Below are 21409 nucleotides of genomic sequence, written 5' to 3' on the forward strand. Positions count from 1 at the left end.
AGAACACATTAAAAAACACAAGAAGAGTTGAAAAAACTAAAACGTCAGAAAACAGAATCACCAAAAAGAAATAAGAACTGTTGTATTTTTGTTACCTTAGAATGAGCTCTGTGCATCACGTGTATCGAGTCCACCATGTTTCTACGGTGGCCCAGAGCGAACAAACCCAACACCAGCTCTGTTGCACCGGAGCGCTCAACTGGTTGCAACGTGCAGCCTCACTGCTAGACGCCACTAAATCCTCCACACTGAACGTTTAAATCAGAGGGAAGCAGCTGCCTGGCTCGCATTATCCAGCACACCAGCAGAGCCAAATAAAATGACTTGGCCCTTTAACCCTCCAGTGTAACAGGTGCCCACATTATCCCTCCTGAGTGAAGAGACACTGCAGCCCGTCGTCTACAACTTGACTGTAACTTAAAAAAGAGCCATCATTCAACCAGAGTTTTTCTTTGTTTATTACAAGAATATTGATTATATTTTTTGGTTTGCACTGGAACAATAAAATACAACATTTGGGTGTCATCTCCTAAACTAATTCGGCTGAACAGGCATCACAAGCACTCGGGCCAAACGCTTGCACTCGTCCGCACATTAACGCAATTCAAAGCTCCACGAGACACAGAACTACCGACGTGACGCCAGCTGACAGAACACACACGGGCGCTCACCTCCCACCAACTGCTTTAACATTTTGACTACATCCACCGTCCACATATTCACACACGCACACACATTCACTACTGTGAGGGCATTACAGTTCACAGATAAAAAAATAAAACTGGATTTGAAAACACCATCTATTTCATATTGGTCATATACACAGTGTACATTACATGATCGATACATTACGGTTGTAAAACAGAACACTTAAAAGCACTTTCAGCTGGCTATCAAACCCGGGTCACGAAGAAGAGAAGATAAATATCGAGTAATGGTCTTGAATTCATAGATCCAGTAACAGATTTGCTGAAGGTCTCGACATAAAAATAACAAACATGAATCAGCCGCCTCTTCTAACAGCCTTAGAAAACAGCCATATTGCAAGAGCCATAATTACCTCTGCCAGGTAACACTGAAATACATCAAAGGATGCTCATGATGACGGATCATTGTTGCCATGGCAATGACACTTTTGGAAAAATCTCAGTGTTTGCTTTGCCACCAGACGCCACTATCAACACGATGGCTGGAGAATTCTAATGCTCAGACGTTCATTAGTGCTTCAGGCCTGCTGGAAATCTGTGGTTCACCTCTGCTGGTGAACTGAATCTGGTTCCAGTTCAGGCGGTGCGACGGCAGGCTGAAGCTGTCTGATGTTATCACTGAGCCCTGTAAGTCACTCAGGCTTCATTTCCCTGATGTCTAGCTGGCTGTCTGGCTGCAAAACACTTCATCATTAAAATAATCTTGTTATGAGGTAAGCGAGAGCGTGGCAGCCTCTCAAAATCGAATAACACGAGTCCCACAGTGCCGCTTCTCTCGCTACACTGGGACTGAAACGTTACAATATACCCAGAGTATTAGAAACATTTGTTATTCCGCTGCTGCGAGAAGCAAGCTGAGCCCTTCTAGGATCAAGTTAATGAATACAGTACATTAGTTATTACTGCGCAACCTGAGGCAACAGGACTACATCCAGGTGTGAGTCTTCACGGAGCAGTGCAGCTGTCAGCTCGCAGAGTCTCTCCGTCACAACCAGCAGTTCAGACAGTCCTCACATCTTTGTGCGTGTCGGTCAGAAGTCAATGCCAGTCTCGTTATGCCTCAGTTGTCCTTAGACAGGTAACCCATGTGTGTGTTGGTGAGGAAGTCACAGGTGGGGATGCTACTGACCGCCTGGTGGATGTTCATGGCTGTGATCTCTTTTGGAGCCCTGTGAAGCCCAGTGTGACAGAGTTAAAGTTCAGCCTGCCTGGGACGTCACTGCTTGGCCTCTGAATATTTCTGACTTTGTCGTGGTAAGTTTTGTTGAACATTAAGCTCTGAATAAATGCACTCTGAGGTCTGTTATATCAGTTCAGCTCAGTGTGTTACATCATGCAAATGGAACAATACACATTAATACTCTGTATGTAAGGACAGTAGAGACTGCTGATGTTTAAGCAGAGCATAGAATGACTCCTCGGTTTCTGCATGCAGATGTTACATAAGACGGTCCAAAAGATGGACCAGATGTGCAGATGTTACCAGTATTTAGCAGTTACACTGCTGTGCTTGGAAATTAATTTAACTTTCAGTCATCCTTATGTACAACTGCATATAATAGAATTGACACAGCAACCATAATAATAATTACTGATATTTCAGATGTCTTCAGTTAAGTGATCTCGCTGAGGAAAATGCACCCGATGGATCTCTTTACACTAACATCTACAAAACCTTTAAAGGGTACGGCTGGTGTTATTCCATTTTTTTCTTATTGTCAACAAATCCCAGAAAAACAAAACAAAACCATCAAAGAGCCTCTCAATACTTTCCTACCATGCTGTATCTCTGCCACAAGCCCATTTGTTTCTACAGAAGACAGAAAAAAACAAAAAAAACAAAACAACAGCAAAAAAGCTCTCAAATATACTGCATATTTTTTAAAAGGCTTTAGTTTCTCCAAAAACAGCTGGGCACTGTAAACAAGAGCAAATAGTCAGTTTTTGAGACTATTTTCAGCTGCGGATGAATACGCTTTTGGGAGTTCTGCCAAGTATTAACAGCAGTAGGATGGCGTATGTATGACTGACTAAAGTTCACTATAATGATGATGTTACCCAGAGCAGGTTTTAATACGTTTGTAGAGAACAATAGAGCTCTGTGGCACAGAGGTATGAGATAAATTAAGCTTTGGATTCAGAGAAAATATAGTTGGTCTCTGTTTTCATGGTATTTTTTTGACAATAAGAAATAAAAAATCTAAAAACAGTTAGCTCAGACGGTGTTTCTACAGTGTTCACCCAAACACAGCAAAGTAAAGCATCATCCCGTCATTAATGAAACTATTTAAGCTGCTGTAAATTCTGGAGTTCGATAATGTTCTGAAGCAGTTATTATGGGATATCTGTTCATTCATTATTAATTTTTCTTGCTGTGGACAAGTTGAGAACAATCTGAGCCGCACACTGGTTGTCTGAACCAGCCCTAGATACGACGAACGCAGAGAAAAATGGAGCACTAAGCAGGTTGCATGTGAGAGAGAGAGAGAGAGAAAAAACAGAGGCTGACCTGTTCTGAGGGGATTTGGCGTAGGCCCCAGCCAGAGCTTCTCTCAGGATGTCACTGGCAAACTGTTCGGTAGCCTGCAGTGTACACACACACACACACACACACACACACACACACACACACACACACACCATTAGTCACAAAGAAACCCACTCACTCGTACAGTACAAGGTGAAACACGCAATGCTGTGCGGGTGTACATTTTATACATACTGTATATTCATCATTCTAGTCAAGGGTATGTTGAGGTAATGGTGAGGTGCTGTGAATGGCCAACTTTTCTTTTCTTTTCTGTTTTTTTTCTCCCTGTTCTGGCCTGTATAGTGACCGACCTTCAGAATCATGGCTTCCACTCCCGGAGCGAACACATTCTTCTCCACCTCGACTGGCTGGAAGGTTACCCCGATCTGGGAGAGACAGAGGGGTCAGCATCATATAAAAATGGAGAGAGTGGTGCAGCTTCTTCTACTTAAAAATTCAGTTACTAAAAGCGGCAAAATACCAGGATGTTATTGGTTGAATTTATCAACTGTCCCTCCATTACCCCTCCCAAAACCCTGCTGCTGACCTGCTGAGCTGTTTCGCTGATAAACTGAGCGGACACGCAGGGGCCCAGGAAGAACTTGGGCTCCGCGTCAGCCTCTTGCTCCTCCTCTTTGACCTTTAGTTTCTGGCAGGGAGGAGTCACCGTGACAATGTCCACTATTTCATCATCTGCCTCCTCTGGCTCGGTCTTCAGCAGGGCTTGCATCTGCTCCAGCCGGAGCACCAGCTCCTCGCAGCTACTCAGGGTCGTAGGGCACTCTGTGGACACATTCATATGTACGTTTGACACAGTTTCACTGCGGCGTCCTAGCACAACATGAAGGGCCACAGCATCAGTGTTTGATTCAGCGGCTTGATGTGTGGCTGCGTGTTTAAAAGGAAGAAAGTTGAGAAATGTCAGAGGGATTTGCTTTTGTGAATGACTGGCTCATTTTACCAGTTCAGCAATCTGACAATTAGAAATCAAGATATCTGGGAAAGAAGGAGCGATGAGGAGAACACAAACAGACTGTCATTTCGTCTGGCTCAGGCGAGTGTGTGACTCACTCAGCTGAGCAGCCTTGTCTCTCACCCTTTAGCAACAAAAGGCAGAATTAATGAGAAGTCGCTGTGAATAAAACGACACGGCCCAACAAAAACGCCGAGGCTGCTCACTGGCCGCCCTCACAAACTACTGGACTGCAAACATTACTGGACCAACCGGTAACTGCAGAAGAACTACACCCACACATGCAGCACTGAAAGGGAAAATATTGATTCACTGTGAGCTGCTGAAAAGAAGAAACGAGCAGACTGTGAAATCGCAAAAAAAACAAGCCAAAGTAAAGAATCCCTGTGTAGAAGCTTTGCACCAAAAGCACAAACTCACCGGGCTCGTTGTCGATCTGCGTGAGGATGTCCTCGATGGACTCGTCGTCATTCTTGCGTTGGGGCTCCAGATCAGGTGGCGTGTAGCCCCTCTGCCGGCACCACTGCACCACCTCTCTGGTCTTTGGGGGGGTGAGGGCCTGCAGGCGGGGCGAGCGGTCCAACACATCCTGGACGAGCCGCTTTACTGCCACTGCTCGCTGAAGCTACACAGAGACACGGCAAACTCTGTTATGTAAAACTGTACATTAGGCGTCAGCTTGACATAGATGACCAGTTTGTGACTGCAAACACTTGATGAGCATAAATTTGGGCACCTACAATCTCTCCAGTCCAGTATCGGCTACCTTGCAGTCTATCTGCTGCTGTCCTTGTACTGCTGAATGAAGTGCTTTGAGTCCCCTGTCCCCTAAGTAAATTAGTGACCTCTAGATATAAATACTCATGTCTGCGCTCGTCTGAGAGCCTTTTATGTTAGTAAAGAACGAGAATAGACAGCTAAGACACGGGCTGGCCTGTATGAGCTATTGATGAACGCACTTGGAAGAGATGAGGGGAGACAACCAGACAGAGATACACATCTGACCAGATAGATAGGAAGACATGAGGCAAGCAGAAAGCGCGCTGAGTCAGGGGTCCAGCACCGGGCACCAAGACAGATTACACAGACAACAAAAGTGCAAACGATGCAAATTATCACTGACATTACAGACGCCCTCACCCTGGAACCTGGACAGTAACCGCTAGTAAGTGGCTGCTGTTACTGTCAGATATTAATGAGGTTAAATTAAACCTTAACTGAAGGAAACTGCACTGCAAGCAGAGCAGTGAAATGTGTTCAATGTAACACTTAATCCTGGAAAAACAAGCTTTCTCCTTCTGAAGTGCAGCAAACACTCAGCTAACAAAAAGGGCCACGAGTGCATTAAAATATGTGCATTAAAGCTGAAGTAGGAAAGTATTTTAGAAGCATTTTTCGGTATATTTGTTGAAATTCTCTTTACATCCTGAAAGCAATCATTAAATCAACTGCTGTGACAAAAAAAATCAAAAAAAGAAAGAAAGAAAGAAAGAAAGAAAGTAATTTGGCATCTGAGGCTGCTACAGGCTTGTTATAAGCCCATCTAATCATTTCACTCCTCTACCTACATACCTGCCTACATACCATATTTCCCCCATCAGTCATCAGTAATTATTCAGTCATGCCAGAAAAAAGTGCAAAAAAAGGTCACAATTTCCTGAAGCCCAACATGTCGTCTTCCAAAATCAAATATATTCAGTTTCATTATCACATAAGAGAAAGAAAAGCAGCAAATCGCCAAACTGTAAGCTGAAAATGCACTTAAAATGATGAACTGATCATGAAAATAGCTGCTGATTATTTTTATTGTCACAGTTCCACCATTCTAGTTTTTGCCAACAAAATTAGCTCTGCTGTCTTGTCAACAGTTTGACTCCACTGAGGCTTTACAATCACTCAAAGGCACAGACAACGCACAGCATTTATCACTACGCACACACAAACACACACAACAAGAGGTCACCTCTGATGCTCTGCGCTTGCCAATATTCCAGGAATAATACTGCTCGGTTGAAGAGGCACAGAACGGATGGGAGTCTTCAGCTAAATGAACAAAGAAGGAATTAAAGAGCTTGACAAACCCCAGCGCGTTAGCTTTCACTGTCATTGAATATATGGAGTCGGTTTTAAAACACACCAACTGGAAGGCGAGATCACTCACTCTTATCTGGCACAATCAGAGGGAATTTCTTCACCACGGCTGTCAGCAGCTGCATCATGGTCTCTATGTGCTCAGTGCTGAGGAGGGAATCACAAGTGTGAGGTGACTGACCAGAAATGATTCAAACCCTCCATTAACATACTGAAAGCTACGTGACAAATGAAGTTACACTGTTCTTCACTGAGTTAGAACTGGAGATACTAACACTGAAATTCCTTTAGCAGAATCATTCATGCGCTGTACGTTAAAGAAGCATCGTGAGTTGCTCTTACTTGATGAGGTCGTGTGCAGAGTTATCTGCCCCTTGCTCCTGCTTGACTGTGGTGGCTGCTGAGGCAACGTGGGCAGAGGTGGGGGCAGGAGTGGTCACCGGGGGGGATGGACCAGCTGTGCCAGCGCCTGGCTCTGTCTTCACTGTGGCGGCAAACAGAAAGCACGAAAGAGAGATGGATGACTCCACTGAGTTCGAGGTTGAAGTTGTTCCTTGTGGTTTGTATTCAACACTGATGCGTTTGAAGGTGAAATATTTCATTCAAGTGAAACTAGTTTTAAAGGTTTTATTCAGTAAAACAGGGCATCAAAAAAGGTCTCGGTATCAGTGCCAAAACTCAGTTTGGTTTTGCCACTAGTATCAAAACATGAGGAAATGGAAGAAAATGGAGGTTGGGAATAAAAGAGGGAAAGAATGAGAGTGGAGTGGGCGGAGTGGAGATGGACCCCTCTCACCTTGTGCCAGAGGCAGGACAAGGGAGGGGGACGACTGGCTGGCAGGACTTGGGGAGGCTCCAGCTCCAGCTGCTCCAGGGGTGGTGGAGGAGGAGGAGGAGTAAGGAGTACTGGAGACTGGGCCTTTAGACACTACTACACACAGAAGAAACACACACACACACACACACACACGCACACGCACACACACACACACGCACACGCGCACACACACACGCGCACACACACACGCACACACACACACGCACGCACACACACACGCGATGGATCAATGGCCCATTAGGTAAATAGGCTTAACAGTAAGATGGAAAATGAGAGGGGAGGAAGATGGTTTACTGCAGAGAGGAGAATCTATAGCGTGTTTGAGCATCCATCAGAAATAAATCACACTGTGTATTAACTAAATAAAGTCAGTTCAGAAAGACAAAGTGGATAATGTTGCTACTTTAGTCTTTCTCTTTTAAACTCATCTGAGAGAACAACATGCTGTACTTCAGCATCTGCTCTTCAGAAACGTGTTGCAGAAGACGCGGCACATCCACAAAGCAACCAAAGCCAATACTGCTTCATGTTTTATTCACATACCCTTGCCACGGCCTTTTGTCTACTTTCAGGAGTGATTTATGCTTTTGAGGTCGAGTACAGTTTTTCTAGTTGGAAAGCTTTTTTTTTTTTTTTTTTTTTTTTTTTTGGTTATAAAAGACTCTTCATTTGAAGAAGTGATGAGGCTGATTGTTGTGCTAGCTGAGTGTATCAGTGGGTTGTCTCAGCCATGCTTACCCTTCCCAACAGGCATGAGGATGGTCTGCAGCCCTCCGGATCCAGTGCCAACCCCCAGCTGCTTCAGCTGGTTGGCAGGGATAGTTAAGACTGTCTGCTGGGAGCTGGAACCTCCAGAGTGGATCTTCAGCATACCTAGACACAAAACACAATATATTCCAGATGAAGAGCAATCTGTGGCTCGACCTATACCAGATTTGTTCAGATTATTAAACTTATGAACTCATGCAAATCAGGTGATAATCAGGGGACACATACCTGAGAGAGTAGCCCCCGTCTTCCCTCCTCCTGCTGCCACTCCACTGACTAATGAGGCTGCGGTGACCAATGACGTGCCACTGCTTTTGGACACACCGACCACAGCGCCCACCCCTGCACCCTTAGACATGCTGATGACGGGCATGTTGGTGACGCCTTTGGCAACTGTTACCACGGCTCCGGTTGAACTCGCAGCGCTCTTTGTCATTGTGGCAGAGCTGCCAGCTCCCTTAACCAAGGTGGCCACGGCCGTCTTTGACAGGCTGCCGCCAGCCGCAGCGCTGGCGCTCTTAGCGGCACTGATTACTGCTGCTTGGTTGGCTGCCACCAGGAGCGAGTGGTGCTGAGAGGCAGACTTCCCAGCATCGCCAGGCTGCAGGGAGTGCACAGAAACACAGCTGTCAACCAGCAAATAAACAGAAACACTGACATTTTGCTCTCTTTCAATGGGTTTATACCGTCTGATATTGTTATGATGACAAATTGTGCTACTATAGTATGCATAACATGCTTCCTTGTAACAACACAACAGCAGTCCCACAATGAGGGACTGCTGGGAAATTCAAAGTTTCCTTTTCTTTGCTCTGGTCACGTTTGTTTTCCAGTGCCATGTAACTCCCAGAGCGAGAGATGCTGATCAGGTCACCGATTTTATGGAATTCTCAAAGACAAAAGACATTTCTCTCACAGAGAGTCCTCATATGTCAATTAACAGCCCTGAAAAGGATGTTTTTCCAAAACTGGAAAAGCAGTGATGTATTCCTCTTTTGTGTTTGTGTCAACATCTTCAGGACAGTGAGCGTTTTCCTCTGTTACATACTGCATACATATTTGTTTTTGTAGGTTGGAGCCTTTAGGAAGTCTTTTTGTGTGTTTCCATTTCTCAAGTTAATGAGGCCTGGCCACTGACTCTAAAGCTGTAATCACCCAAATGCAGACCGCTGCTTAGGGCTCTTCACACACCATCTACACTCTCTCAGTGGCGAATACAACACTGACCTTGCTCCTGCACTCTACTGTCTTCCATCTATTCATGCTGCAGGAGCAAATCAACACAACTTTTATCACAGAAGCATAAAAGCAATGAAATTTCATCCACTAGAAAGCATCTAACTCCACCATGAAAATAATCCTCACATCATAAAAACACAGAATTTAAACTTTCATATTAAACTGTATTTGGTGGGAATGTAACTAGTTTGGCAATCTGGGACACTTGAAACCCAAATAAGCAGCTAGCAAGCATAAAAGAAATACTTCAAATCCATTTTTAATGTAACTGCTGTTTGTTCCTTTTTACAAGCGATTTCAACCCAGCTGTAAGGTGGTATAAAACAGAAAAACACGAGAACTGTGAAACTAGCCTGTTGTTGGCTGGCTGCAGCAGCGCTGGCAGAGCTGGGGGTGGAGCTAGCGGCAGTGATGACTCCACCTGTCATCCTCAATGTGGTCGTCCCCGGCTTGGACAAGTGGCCTGCTGCCGCCGCTGTTACTGTCTTGACAGAGCCGTCAGACAGCTTCACCTGTGCACCCTGGGAGCCGCCCACCACCTGTCAGTCACAGAAATGACAAAGTTGAATTTAGGGTCACTTACAATCCACAACAATTGTCTATATCAATATACTTAAAATGGCAAGCAAGCAAGAGAGGTGGCAGAAAATACAGTTCAATCCAGGCTACCCCAGCAGCCTAGTATATTTTACAGTATTTAGATCTGTACAGTGTTTTATTTATGGTATAGTCTAAGCACTGTAAGGAGTGTGAAAAGCTGCAATGGGATAATTACACAACATGCAGTCTGGACACGATCTCAGAAACATACAGGGATTCTTAGTTTGACTTGAATCGTAGTGCTTCTCACTTAAAATAAGCATCTGAAATTGGCTTCTTTTTATTTCCTCCAGAGAAAATTGAGATCAGGGAACTCATCAAGTTTATTCATAGAGGGAAGTAAGAACAGCATTTTAGGAATGAGGTGAATTAGCCATAATTACTGACTCTGATCTCTGCCAAAAGCATAATCACTAGTTTTAATCTGCCTATCACAGAGCACTCACAGAACCCATCAAAACAGACTGACAGACGAGTCCCGGATGACTGGTAGGTCTGCCAGTTGGTGTGTGAAATAGCACAAACTTTGCATGTGATGTCCACAGTGGTGTTTACTAACACCCCTCTTTGAATGTGTGTTTGGTAGTGATAAAGATGCTACTTGAAGGTGGTTTTCTACTACTTGCTGTCTTGCTTTATCTGTATTTCTGACTTGCTGGGGGGGGGGTTGTATTAATAAATTATCTCACCAGCTGGACTAAGTGGTCTTGCAGGGACCAGATGTTCCCCACCCCTGCCGTAGAGGATACAGTGAAGTCCTGCCCTCAGTCTTGTTACCTGTACTGACCTGAGCCAAGATGGCCGCCTTCTGTCCAGCTGTCACCCGGATGGCCTGCTGGGAAACAGCTGCTGGAGATGATGCTGCATGACCTGCTGAACTGGAACCCCCCTGCTTTCCCGAACCTTGTGCTGGCTGGCCAACCAGAAACGTGCCCTGGGTGAAATGGACCAAGAAGGTTAGGGAACATATCACTCTGAACGCAGACCATGACAAGTTCACTGACACTGAATTTAATCAGTTAATCACACAATGTTAACAAACAGGAAAAAAGTGTGTGTGTGTGTGTGTGTGTGTGTGTGTAGACACAAGCCCTTTACCTGTTTAAGGAGATAAACTCACAAAACACTCATATCCTTGAAGACTGATCATTTTTAGGAAGCGCAGCCCTGCTCCTTACTTTAAACGTCGGTGAAACCTGTGCAGATAACTTCATTGCATCCTGTTGGCTAAATGCACAGGCAGCACTGATCTAAAGCTGGCTACAGGATCAATGTTGCTATAATGAATGTGTCTAATTAAGAACACACCAGGCTCGACATCTGACAGTCACAGAGGAAAACAATCTGCAGACCGGGCATGTCACGCTACGGAGAAAGAAAATCTAAAATCATCTTTTTTAACTGTGGTGAGTATTAAAATGGTTTATGTGAAAGCACCTTCAGATTCCTGCAGACTTATTCAAACACTGCTGGAAATATGCCAGCAAATTAATACTAATGCGCCAAAAATGAGAATCCACATTGACACAAAAGACATCAAAGAGAATGTTTTTAATACTCGAGCATGCTGGTCTGTAAGGTTTGTTTATACTGTAGTGTAAATGTATTTCTACCCACCTGTGGGGTCTGTTTAAGGATATAAGATGTGTAGGAGAGGTTCGAAGGCAGACTGCTGGAAGAGGAAGAGGAGGAGGAGGAGGAGGTCTGAGAGCCCCCAGCGCCTGCCGACGAGCTGCTCTGGGACTGCTGACCTAAATTACAGACAGCCACATACACATCAGTCTCAAATCTGACAAACAATCCTGTTACTCTTTATCTCAAATTACAGCTGGTCTTCTATTCACCATTTTCAATTAAAAAAAAAAAAGCACATTTTACTTAGACAAACGATTCTGAAGCAGAGAGATCAAATCAAATATAGGATGTTGCTACATCTCTGTATCTGACAGGAAGTGGGCTGTGTGAGGGAGTCTAGTCTCGCAATACACGTTAAAAAAACTGCAGAAAGAAATAGATGACAAGGACTGAGTCACTGTCCAGAAGGTACTGTCGCAGGCAAAATCCTTAAGTCACTTCAGAAGTGGGTTTCTTACTCTTCCCCAAACTTTATGATGAGCCAAGAGCAACAACATTTTTAATACAGTGTCTACAGCTTGAGGCATGGAGGGAAATGTCATTTGGCTGGGACACTGACCCCAGATACTGAGTCACCTACACACTCATGTATTAGATTCAGTTAGTCCCAAACCACTCCAAAGGCTACCAATCTCAACTGTCCATGTCAGAGACACATGTGTCAAATATATGACTGAAATTCAGCATGAAGGAAGGAAGGCTAAATAACAACGATTCTTTCGCCAGTGTCTGTATGTAAAAAGATGAATACAGATGCAGCGTGTCTCACTTGCACTGGAGGCTCGGAGGATTGCTCCCTGTGGGATGAGAAGCAGCTTGCCCTTCCCTGAGGGGTTCTTACTGTTGGTGGTCAGGTAGAGCTTGGTGCCTGGAGGCAAATTGGCCAGATTGGCCAGGTTGTTGGCTGGAAGCTGAAGAGTAGCCATCACTAAGGACATGCACACAAAGAAGAAAATTATTATTCACCCACCTTTGAAATCACACTGCAAAGTTTGGAAAAGGAAATGGATCTTAATATTCAACATAAATAGATTTTCCTTCACTAAACCTGAACACTTCAGTCCAAGTACAAGTTTATGTACACGACAGACCCCACACCTTTGAGAAATTATTTTCCCTCATAATTACTAACACAGTAGCAGGGTTGGCTGATTGGATGAATATATCAGCTATCGGCTGACTGGCTGAGTCTATCACCAATTTTTGTTGTTTTATGTGGTAAAGTCAATGGTCTGCCCCTGAAGAACGAGTGATTGCTGCTGCTTAGTTGCAGACTTTGTTCAGTGAGCTCGTCATTAACAGCAGCGTGAGGGAAAACAGCTTGTAGAGACAGAATATTTCACATTTAGCTGAATTAAAGGTTTATTTTGACCCAACCAAAACCGGTGACTGTTGAAACAGCGGAAAGACTAGATTCTGTTTCAGTCGAGTGTGAATAAAGTGTGTTTTATGATGAGTTGAGTAGAGTGGTCTGAACTCTGACCTCCGCTCTTTCCACTTGAACCTCCGGCCGCCTTGGCAGCAGCCTGCTGACCGGAGATGCCGCTGGCTCCACTGACGATGGCTTTAGCAACTCCCTGAGCCAAAACCTGCTTCCCGCCCATCACCTTGGAGACTGACGGGTTGCCCTTGGCAACCAGAATCTGTCCACTGCTGATAGCCACCTGTTTGACCGCAGACTGAAGCGTGGAGCTAACAGGAATGCCTAACATCTGGAAACGAGAGGAGTGCAGTTTCTGAGTGACATGTAAAAGCACGTAAATGGTCGATGTGCGTCTGTGTAGGAGTGTGTTGGTATATGCATGACAGACCGACCTTGCCAGTTGTGGCCCCTGTGGCCCCTCCTGCCTGTTTCTGGGCCGACATGGAGATCATGTGACCTCCCTTCACTGCGACAAACTGGTGTGCTGGTGTAGCAGCAGGTTGCTGCTGGCTGGTTACTGTGGAAACCATCTGCTGCTGCTGTGTTGAAACTTCCCCCGGCTCCTGCTTGATAATAACCTGCACAAGAGGTAAGCGTGGAGCACATGGAGAGGAATGGAGCAGGAAGGCCACACTGCCACAAACCACAACCGCTTGTAAATATCGCAGCTGTTTTAATTGGTGGGAATTTTACTTTCTACTTAAAAATGCATAATTTAGTGATCAACATGATCCGTTTTGACCGTATCACTGAGCTGACCTCATTTCTTTTTTCAACAGGCTACAGACTGCAGAGCAGCAAGAAGAGATCAGTTGTTTAAAACAGATTTTTGATAATCAGCATCATCATTTATTCATCAAGGAGATGTTCTTATATTCCCCATCTATCCCCATCTGCACTGGCCTTTAGTACTACAACAGAGGCAGAATCTGAGCCAATGAAAGTACCACTGTGATAAAACAGAAATTTTAAGAGAATCTGTGTTTCATTCTTCAGTGGTAATGATGGGATGGAGAGCACATGGGAGTGGGAGGTTTTTACAGTGGGGTATTGACACTGAGCGAAACAGAAACCATACAATTCTCTCCCTGCAAAGCTCCCAGCACCCACTCCTATCTTCAGAGTGATGTCCCATTTAAATAGCTTGCCAAGGCACTCGCATCTGCTGAAGATAGCACCCTGGCCTACTATTAATACCACTCTCTGCTTTGTTAAAGATACAGATACTACAGGGGCAGGCTATGTTCACATTGGTAGGAACAGATGAGTAAAAAGAGGTGTTTTAGAAGCGCCTTGGTAGCCGAAAAGCTACGGCGCATATCACATGGTCGCGACTGTTTCTGGTTCGATTGCAGCAGGCAAAGTCATAACCTCCTCTCTCTCTTCCTGTCTGCCTCTTCATCTGTCACTATCAAAAAAGCTATCATAGGCACAAATGCCGAAATATCAGAAAAGTAATTTTTGTTAATGGGTGACACCATTAAGACTCGACCGACTCACCTTCACCCCTGAGGAGAGGAAGGTACCAGTGTGAACTTTGGGCGCTGGAGAGCGAGTGCCTTGGGCAGCAGACTGTTTGGCAGAGGGGCTTCCTGCGAAATAATTTACACAAAAACACACAAAACAAGTCATGAAGGAGATGACTGTGCGGGTGATGGCTCACTGCAGTTCCTGCCATTCCTTCCACAGACATCAAGGCCATTATGGTATGAGGTGACAGTTTCATGCCAGGGTTACTCAGCGTGGGTGCTGAAGCAGAGCTTTGGCTGCTGCATCTACTCACAGAGCCGAGAACTGCTAAAGTTTCGTTCCTTACGTTAAAATTTATTTTATCCTATGATTGGTGAATCAGCCACAACACCCACATCAACCTCATCCAGCTTGATAGAACCTCACTTAATAGCACTCCAGCAATGCTGCCAGATCTGGTTGAGCTGTGCACTTTCGGAGGAAGTGTGGGAGTGGCTGAGTGGATGAGAGAGAGCGAGCAATCAAGGAGAAAGAGCTTCTAAGTGGAATATGAACTGGAGCTGCTGATGTGAGGAAATAAATACAAGAGCCTTGGTGAGGTAAGAATGACGCAGGCATGAAGTGCACACTGACAGTGAGCGATCATCTCTCCAGATAGTTGTGCACCTTGTTTATGGGGAACAACACACACAAACACACACAAAACTTGATGTGAGCGTTGGTCTCATCTTCCCAATCTGGCAATGAAACACAGCAGCTCAGTCACCATGGTAACCTCTCATCCAGCAACCATCCTGCTGGCTCACCACACGTCATACTTTATGAGTGCAAAACAGGGACAAAAGAGAGAGACACAGAAAAAAAAAAAGAAGGTAGGAAGTACAAAGCTAGGTAACAAAGTATGAGCGGGTAAAAGAGGACAAGCAAGAAGTACCAAATAGAGAAAAGGGAAGAGTCTAGAGGGTATTGTTCATCATCTGTTCAGCTACAGAGCACAATCCTCACAGCCATTTTTGTATTCTGTGTGGGCGGCTCAGACACTGCTGCTCGATTTCGCTGCAGGTCCACTTCCGATTTTAAGGAGCACTTTGACACCGAGTAGGAGATGTGTACCTGTGGAGGCGGCAGATGAGGAAGCCATGCCGATCACCTGGCCTGGCTTGTCAACAATGATGTAGGGGTTGTTGAGCACTGACGAAGAGCTCTGCTTGCTGTGGACAGGGGTGGAGGTGGTGGGTGTGCGAGGCAGTGGAGAGTGGCTCGGGGTGGAGATGGGAGAACCTGTGGGGGAGAGAGCGAAGTGCTCGGGCTATTAGATGAATAATTCGCCTTCAGGATATTAATATCAAATTAACATGCAACAAGCTCCAAGCACATGAATGCTTTGGGAAGCACCGTGTCAAATCAGATTTCGGATGGAAGCTCAGCGAAGAGAATGAGTGAAAAAATACATACAAGCACATCAAATGACAGACTGAATCTCTATCAGCCTTTATGCAACATTACAACTAATATGCTTGCTTTGGTAGGGCTTCCCAGACTTCATGCAACTGTTCTGCAATTTGAATATATAAGAAATATTATCTGAACATGTAATGATATCTACTGTTTCCCCTCTCGACCACCTTAGTCCTGCCAGCCTTCCAGTGTTGTCAAGTAGACATTAATAATTGAATTTGGAGAAATCTTCTTAAAATCTTCTTAAAATATTCTGCAGAAACCATTCTTATAAATTTTTTTTTACAGTCTTACTTTACCTTACATAACATAAACATAACATAAAGTCTGAGTTTCCAATGTTTTAAGTAGGCTGTTTAACAAAGTTATCAGATGAAAGGGTGCTAAATTATGACGTTTGAGTGACAAAATCCAATTTCACAAAATTATTATTTATGCAGAAAGCAGTGTGTAAAGACATGAAAGTCGCTGTAAACTCGCCACTGGGTGGAGACATTTACCTGAAACTATTTTACAGCTCATGGTGATTGGCTGGAATGATTTCCCGGGAGACTCAGTGGGGCTGGGCGGATGTCCCTGTGGGACGATCTTACAGCTTGCTGTGATGGGCTGGAAGGCCGAGTTGCCGTGGGAGCCCAGAGTGATCCTGTCGCCGACTTTGGGTCGGGTTGGGGTGCGTTCACCAGCGGTGAGGCCGGAGCTATGGCCACCTGCAGACCTCCCCGTCTCTGATTTTATGAAACCTGGAGGGAAATTGGAGACTGTTTTTCAGTTGAGGGCTACAGATGAAAAAAACGAGGCTTCTAATTAAAGAGACTTACTTTCTCGTGATCTTGCGTGAAAAGATAAATGTTTCTGTGTGTACCTTTGTCTACGCTGGCATCATGTGAGATGGGAGAACTGGAGCGTCCATAACTTTGGGTGAGAGAGGCAGCCATCACGGGGCTGGCAGCTCTGTGAGTCACCTTGGAGGAAGAGGGCTGAGGGATGTAGTCCTCCCCGAGAGAGTTCCTATGGAGCTCCACATCAACCACCTGGAACAAAAATAGCTCATCATCAGAGTGAAGCTTTGAGAAAAAAGTCGCTGCAGGAAACAGAGTGAACATTTCGAACTTACAGTTTCTGCCCCAAGTGTCTGCAGCCCAGTGTACGTTCTGTCCAGCTGTAGGGAAAAAAAGGCAGGTCAAAATAAAGACGTTTATGGAGTTTAGGTTATAAAGTACCATCACCATTAATAGTTGTAAAAGTCTCAGAAACTGTAGATGTTGGCTCATAATAATGACTAAAATAACTTTCAATTCTCATGAGGCTTTCTGAACTAGTTGTAACACGCAGTGTGCCTTCAGCAATATAGATACTAACTACGCCAAAAGTCCCTATGCTGGATATGTTCAAAAACAAAGGGACATCAGATGCATCAGGAAGTCTATAGAGGCTCAGTTAAAACTGCGTGTGGAAAAATACTGTGCCTAAGTCTGACGATGTGGTCTATGATCTGCTCTGACCTTTAGTTGGTGGATGATGTCAATACGCTTGTTGCGAGGGTCTTTGAAGTGGATCTGGATCCTCACAGGAAACTCACCCCAACCACGACGTGTTAAATGAAAGGGAGGCTCACTGAGAACAGACACATTCAGAAAACCTTATGTAACGTCATCAAAGTACAAATCTGGAGAAGAAGAAAAATCTACAGAGGAGACATCACACTGACTTGGTTAAAAAACAAAATGTAAGCTCCCATCCTGGTTTCTGACTCCGACTGAGTAAATAATCTCTTAAAATCAATGGCTTGAAGGGCTCTATTCTTCTCCCCCTTTGAAGCTTGAGGTTTTCATCCCCACATAACAGAAACTGTTCTGACTGCCTGCACTGACAAGGGCATGTGCATGCATTTTATGTTGAGTATATGCAAGTATATCCCACGACTGACGCATTTTTGTTTTTTTCTGTTTCATTCATCCCTTCATCTACATTCAGGCTGTGTCGAGAGTCAGCAGAGAGCACCGGGCCTGTGTGGGGTTCACTGGGAATGAAGACTTGAGTCAGTCAGTGGGGGCTTATGAGAGGCTGCTCCAGCAACGTGAGTGCCTTGTCAGCTGAAACAGCCAGGAGGCTACAGCTCAGGATAAGACTGCTGACTGATGAAAGAGATCATTTATTCAGACGCCAGAGGCTTATCCTTTTCAAGGATAAAATCTAAAATGAGACATCTTAACTACAGAATTCAAATCCAAAAGTTCTTCTAAGTGATTCCTAAATGAACTGTGCAAAACCAACCTACACACCTCAGAGTTTTGGGCTGAGGCAAACACTCAAACACATGTCTTTCTGAGTGAACACACTGTGTGGAGGATTTAGGTGTGCCCACTGTTAGTCATGTTAATGGTTACTTCTCTTCTGACTCATATGTGCTAAATGACATCACAGACCCCACCTAATGATGTGTGTGTACGATCTGGATAATGAATATGTCTTTTCTTGGTTGCATAAATAGTAGCCACAGGCAGGATTTATCTATCACTAGGAGAGAAATAGTGTTTTTTTTACTTTGAGCTAGACAATCTGCATCTTCAAATATCCACAAGGGGGCAATGTTTATTAAAGGATTTTCCCTCTGTTTACTGCTGAGTGTGCGTTACACAATGTGAATATCAGCGAACTGTTTTTGCTCCTAAAGGCTGATCTGAAAGTCGCCCTAAATAAAATATCACCTGATGACGAAGCCTTTCTCTTATGCTTCCAGATGCTATAATGCAAAATTCTTTGTTACTTCCTTCAGTTTGGAAAGTAGTGCGTGGAAGGAGGTGGGGCAAACCACTGACCAAGAATAATAATAAAAGGTTAGAAGTAAACATTGTGTCTATGGGCAACAAAACACTGCGAGGGTAAATCTTAATGGAACAAGTTTGTCCCTGTCTCTCTGACTTCTATTGGTGCCTGAGGTAACCACATAAAACAGCACCCAAGTGCTAATTTTTAGAACAAGAGAGGAGCCCTGCCAAAAACAGGAAATGTGTGCATGACTGAGAAGCTCTTACACACACTTTCTGTCTCACATATGTAGAAAAACAATATTCAAAAATATGCAGCACAAACCTGACTTCCACTAGGTCGTTGGGTTTGTAGCTGGGATGCAAGAAGAACCAGACTTTCTTCACAAAGTGGTCAATGCTGGGCTCCCTCCTGGAGCCCCTGACGTACACCATCCACTTATGGGTCGACTGGTCATTTTCTTCCCGCTTGTCTGGGGGAATGTACCTGAAGATGAGGGATAAAGAGGAAAAACAACCAGAAGGAATAAAGAATAACTCTAGGTCAACCTCAGCTCATCAAATCCCATTTATCTATTATCACCCGTCTATGACTGCTGGGTCAGGTTTAAGCCTTCTTATGTACAGTACAGCCATGTACTGTAGCACATAAGAAATGACTATCCCATTTAACCCCAAAGACATTTAGTGTACATGAGATACATGGACCTTGTAAATCAAGCTTCCTAGAATTAATGTGTACTTAGTATTGCACTGAATCAAACAGTCAGAAGGGAAAGCAAATCAAATAAGAAGTGAATTTTCAAACTGCATCAAGACTTTGCTCGTAGCAAAATATGGCTCAGTTCTACCACAATTAATTTGTCACAATTGGCTGTGATATTTAAATGAATTCAACAACACCTACAGGGTAACTACTGTACGTACCCAAAAGTTAAGTCAAAGTATGGCTTATAACACACTCATAGATTTCACCTATTGTCAAATCTTTTAAATCCTTTCTGAAGAGCTAAAGGTTTTGCTTAGTCTGGTTACATACTTGGACACATTTCCCACTACGATTGTCTTCTTTGCATAGAGCCGAGATGCCTCGTTTCCAGTAGTGTGGTATGTCACCCTCTGCTCTGCTCCAATGGACAATGGAACGCCAAACGTATCCTATGACAAATCATTGAGAGCATACCAGATGAAAGATAAAAAGATGCAAGATTAACACTGATGTGTAGTATCCACCAAATAATCACCAACCCTATCACCTTCATCAGTTGAACTCACTTTGCCCATGTTGCGTCCAGGTCTGCGTTCCTGCCTGCTGCCGTCCTCTCTCCACGCTCCCTCTCCATCCCTCTCAGCTCCCTCTCCTTGCTGCGAGAGGGACTCTGACTCTGAGTGGGCCAGAGAAGGAGTCTCAGAGCCCTGGTTGAGCGGGGAAGAGGAACGGGAAGGGGACTCCAGGAACTTGCGGATGGCTGGATGGTTCAGCACAGCAGGGTCACTCTTGGAAGCATGCTGGGACACAGAGGAAATTGTTGTTGCTTCTACTGCGCTATCCGACAGCCATTGAGCAGCTGACAGCTGTCTGAACATGAATATATGGAAATTTACCTCTGGCAGCTTTGTGCTTCCAGCATTGGCATAGTAATTGGCCACTATGCACGCCCTTAGCTTGTCCATCATCCTCCTGGCTTCATTGAGTCGCTGCAAAGTAATGGAGAAATGAACCAGAATGCTCTACTTTAATTTGGAAGTCAGTTACTGTATCAACACAACTTTTCTGCATTACTGATACAAAACAAGTGAAATATGGTTTATTGAAAAGACAAGACCAGCATCATCCAGGTACCTGACTTATCACATCTATCTCATGCTCTTTGTTCTTCATCTCCAACGAAAACTGCTCTCTGATGATGGTTTCAATCTTCTGTACTGCTGCTTCTCGGGCTGAAAAAGCAGGAGGAACTCATATTAAACGACCCGGCATCACCTGAGTACACTTACTAGTTAGTTGTCTCAATATGTAAAGCAGGTGTACTGTCTGCGGGTTCAGAGCATGGACTTACCATTATGTTCAGCAGCTTTGTTTCTCTTGCTATTTTGGACCAGCGAAATGTCCTCATAATCGGGATCATTCCCTTCTATTTTCCTTTTGATTCCCGACATGACTGCCCGTAAAGAGGAAAATGTTAGGAAAATGCATATCAAAACAGCTAACGTTAGCTAGCCACGTCCATGCTCCCGAGGCCAGTTGTAATGGTACTTAGCATGGAATTAGCCGGCTAGCAGAGAAGCTGCCACATACAGCTCATGCCTACAGCTAACTTTAGTACTGATTAGCTAGCTAGCTATGCTAATGTGCGTTAGCAAACCGTCTACACCTAACGTTAAAACTGTCCTCCAATTGTTTGAGAAAACAGTAGCCTTCAATTATAGTGTTTTAAATAGAACGTTACGCCACCAGACGGTGTCTCACAACGTCTTTTAAGAGAAATCCGAGCTCGTCGTCCGTGCAGCTAGTAGCACTGTAACGTTAGCAACCGCTGATGAGCTGGCTAACGCTAGCACACATTTGTAGACACCGGTTCAATCTGTTTGAAATGCAAACTTACTGGAGTGCCCTGTGCTGCGGAGCAACGTTGCTTTGTGAGGCGTGTGTTTTAATTCAGTGAGAGCATATCCTTTTCCTTATGCTATATTCATCTTACACACTCGTGTTTAGTAAATTGCTAAATCTCGATGTGGACAAGCAAGCTAAATAGTGGATAGTTAGCCTTGCACTTCAGCAAAACGACCACTAGGGACCGCTATTCTACAAAATAGATGCTGCTGCTCAGGAGCACTCTGTGAATATGTGGCATTGTCATCTTTCTGCAGTTGTGTTCACTGGGTTTAGGCTGTGTGATTAGATT

At 44.5% G+C, this 21409-nt stretch overlaps 1 protein-coding gene across 3 annotated transcripts; it reads right to left on the reverse strand.

Annotated features, from left to right (window-relative positions):
• Nucleotides 1-436: 436 nt before the first annotated feature.
• Nucleotides 437-21289, reverse strand: yeats2 (YEATS domain containing 2). Of its 3 annotated transcripts, none has more exons than XM_076745483.1 (30): nt 21110-21289; nt 20564-20665; nt 20347-20444; nt 20109-20201; nt 19779-20012; nt 19543-19661; nt 18829-18990; nt 17238-17349; nt 16850-16894; nt 16598-16766; nt 16233-16475; nt 15388-15555; nt 14305-14396; nt 13197-13382; nt 12865-13093; nt 12151-12309; nt 11364-11497; nt 10534-10680; nt 9500-9685; nt 8136-8508; nt 7878-8012; nt 7098-7229; nt 6644-6785; nt 6372-6448; nt 6174-6253; nt 4631-4835; nt 3785-4020; nt 3549-3623; nt 3217-3290; nt 437-1876 (listed from the first exon to the last, which is right to left on the reverse strand). In XM_076745483.1, the coding sequence occupies exons 2-30, from the start codon at nt 20661-20663 to the stop codon at nt 1768-1770; spliced, it is 4314 nt and encodes a 1437-aa protein (XP_076601598.1). In that variant the 5' UTR covers nt 20664-20665; nt 21110-21289; the 3' UTR covers nt 437-1767. The 3 variants fall into 3 exon arrangements, with proteins under 3 accessions (XP_076601598.1, XP_076601596.1, XP_076601599.1); XM_076745481.1 differs by having other exon boundaries at nt 7098-7232; XM_076745484.1 differs by lacking the exon at nt 7098-7229.
• Between the last annotated feature and the right edge of the window lie 120 nt (nt 21290-21409).

The sequence above is a fragment of the Chaetodon auriga genome, chromosome 12 (assembly GCF_051107435.1).
Source record: "Chaetodon auriga isolate fChaAug3 chromosome 12, fChaAug3.hap1, whole genome shotgun sequence".
NCBI lineage: Eukaryota > Metazoa > Chordata > Actinopteri > Chaetodontiformes > Chaetodontidae > Chaetodon > Chaetodon auriga.

Coding starts and splice junctions, on each gene's coding strand:
- yeats2 (XM_076745481.1), bottom strand. CDS start 20,663: ATGTCGGGAATCAAAAGGAAAATAGAAGGGAATGATCCCGATTATGAG. Junction 9,686..10,533: donor AGGCGGCCATCTTGGCTCAG/GTCAGTACAGGT, acceptor TGTGACTGACAG/GTGGTGGGCGGCTCCCAGGG. Junction 1,877..3,216: donor GCCAAATCCCCTCAGAACAG/GTCAGCCTCTGT, acceptor TGGGCTTCACAG/GGCTCCAAAAGAGATCACAG.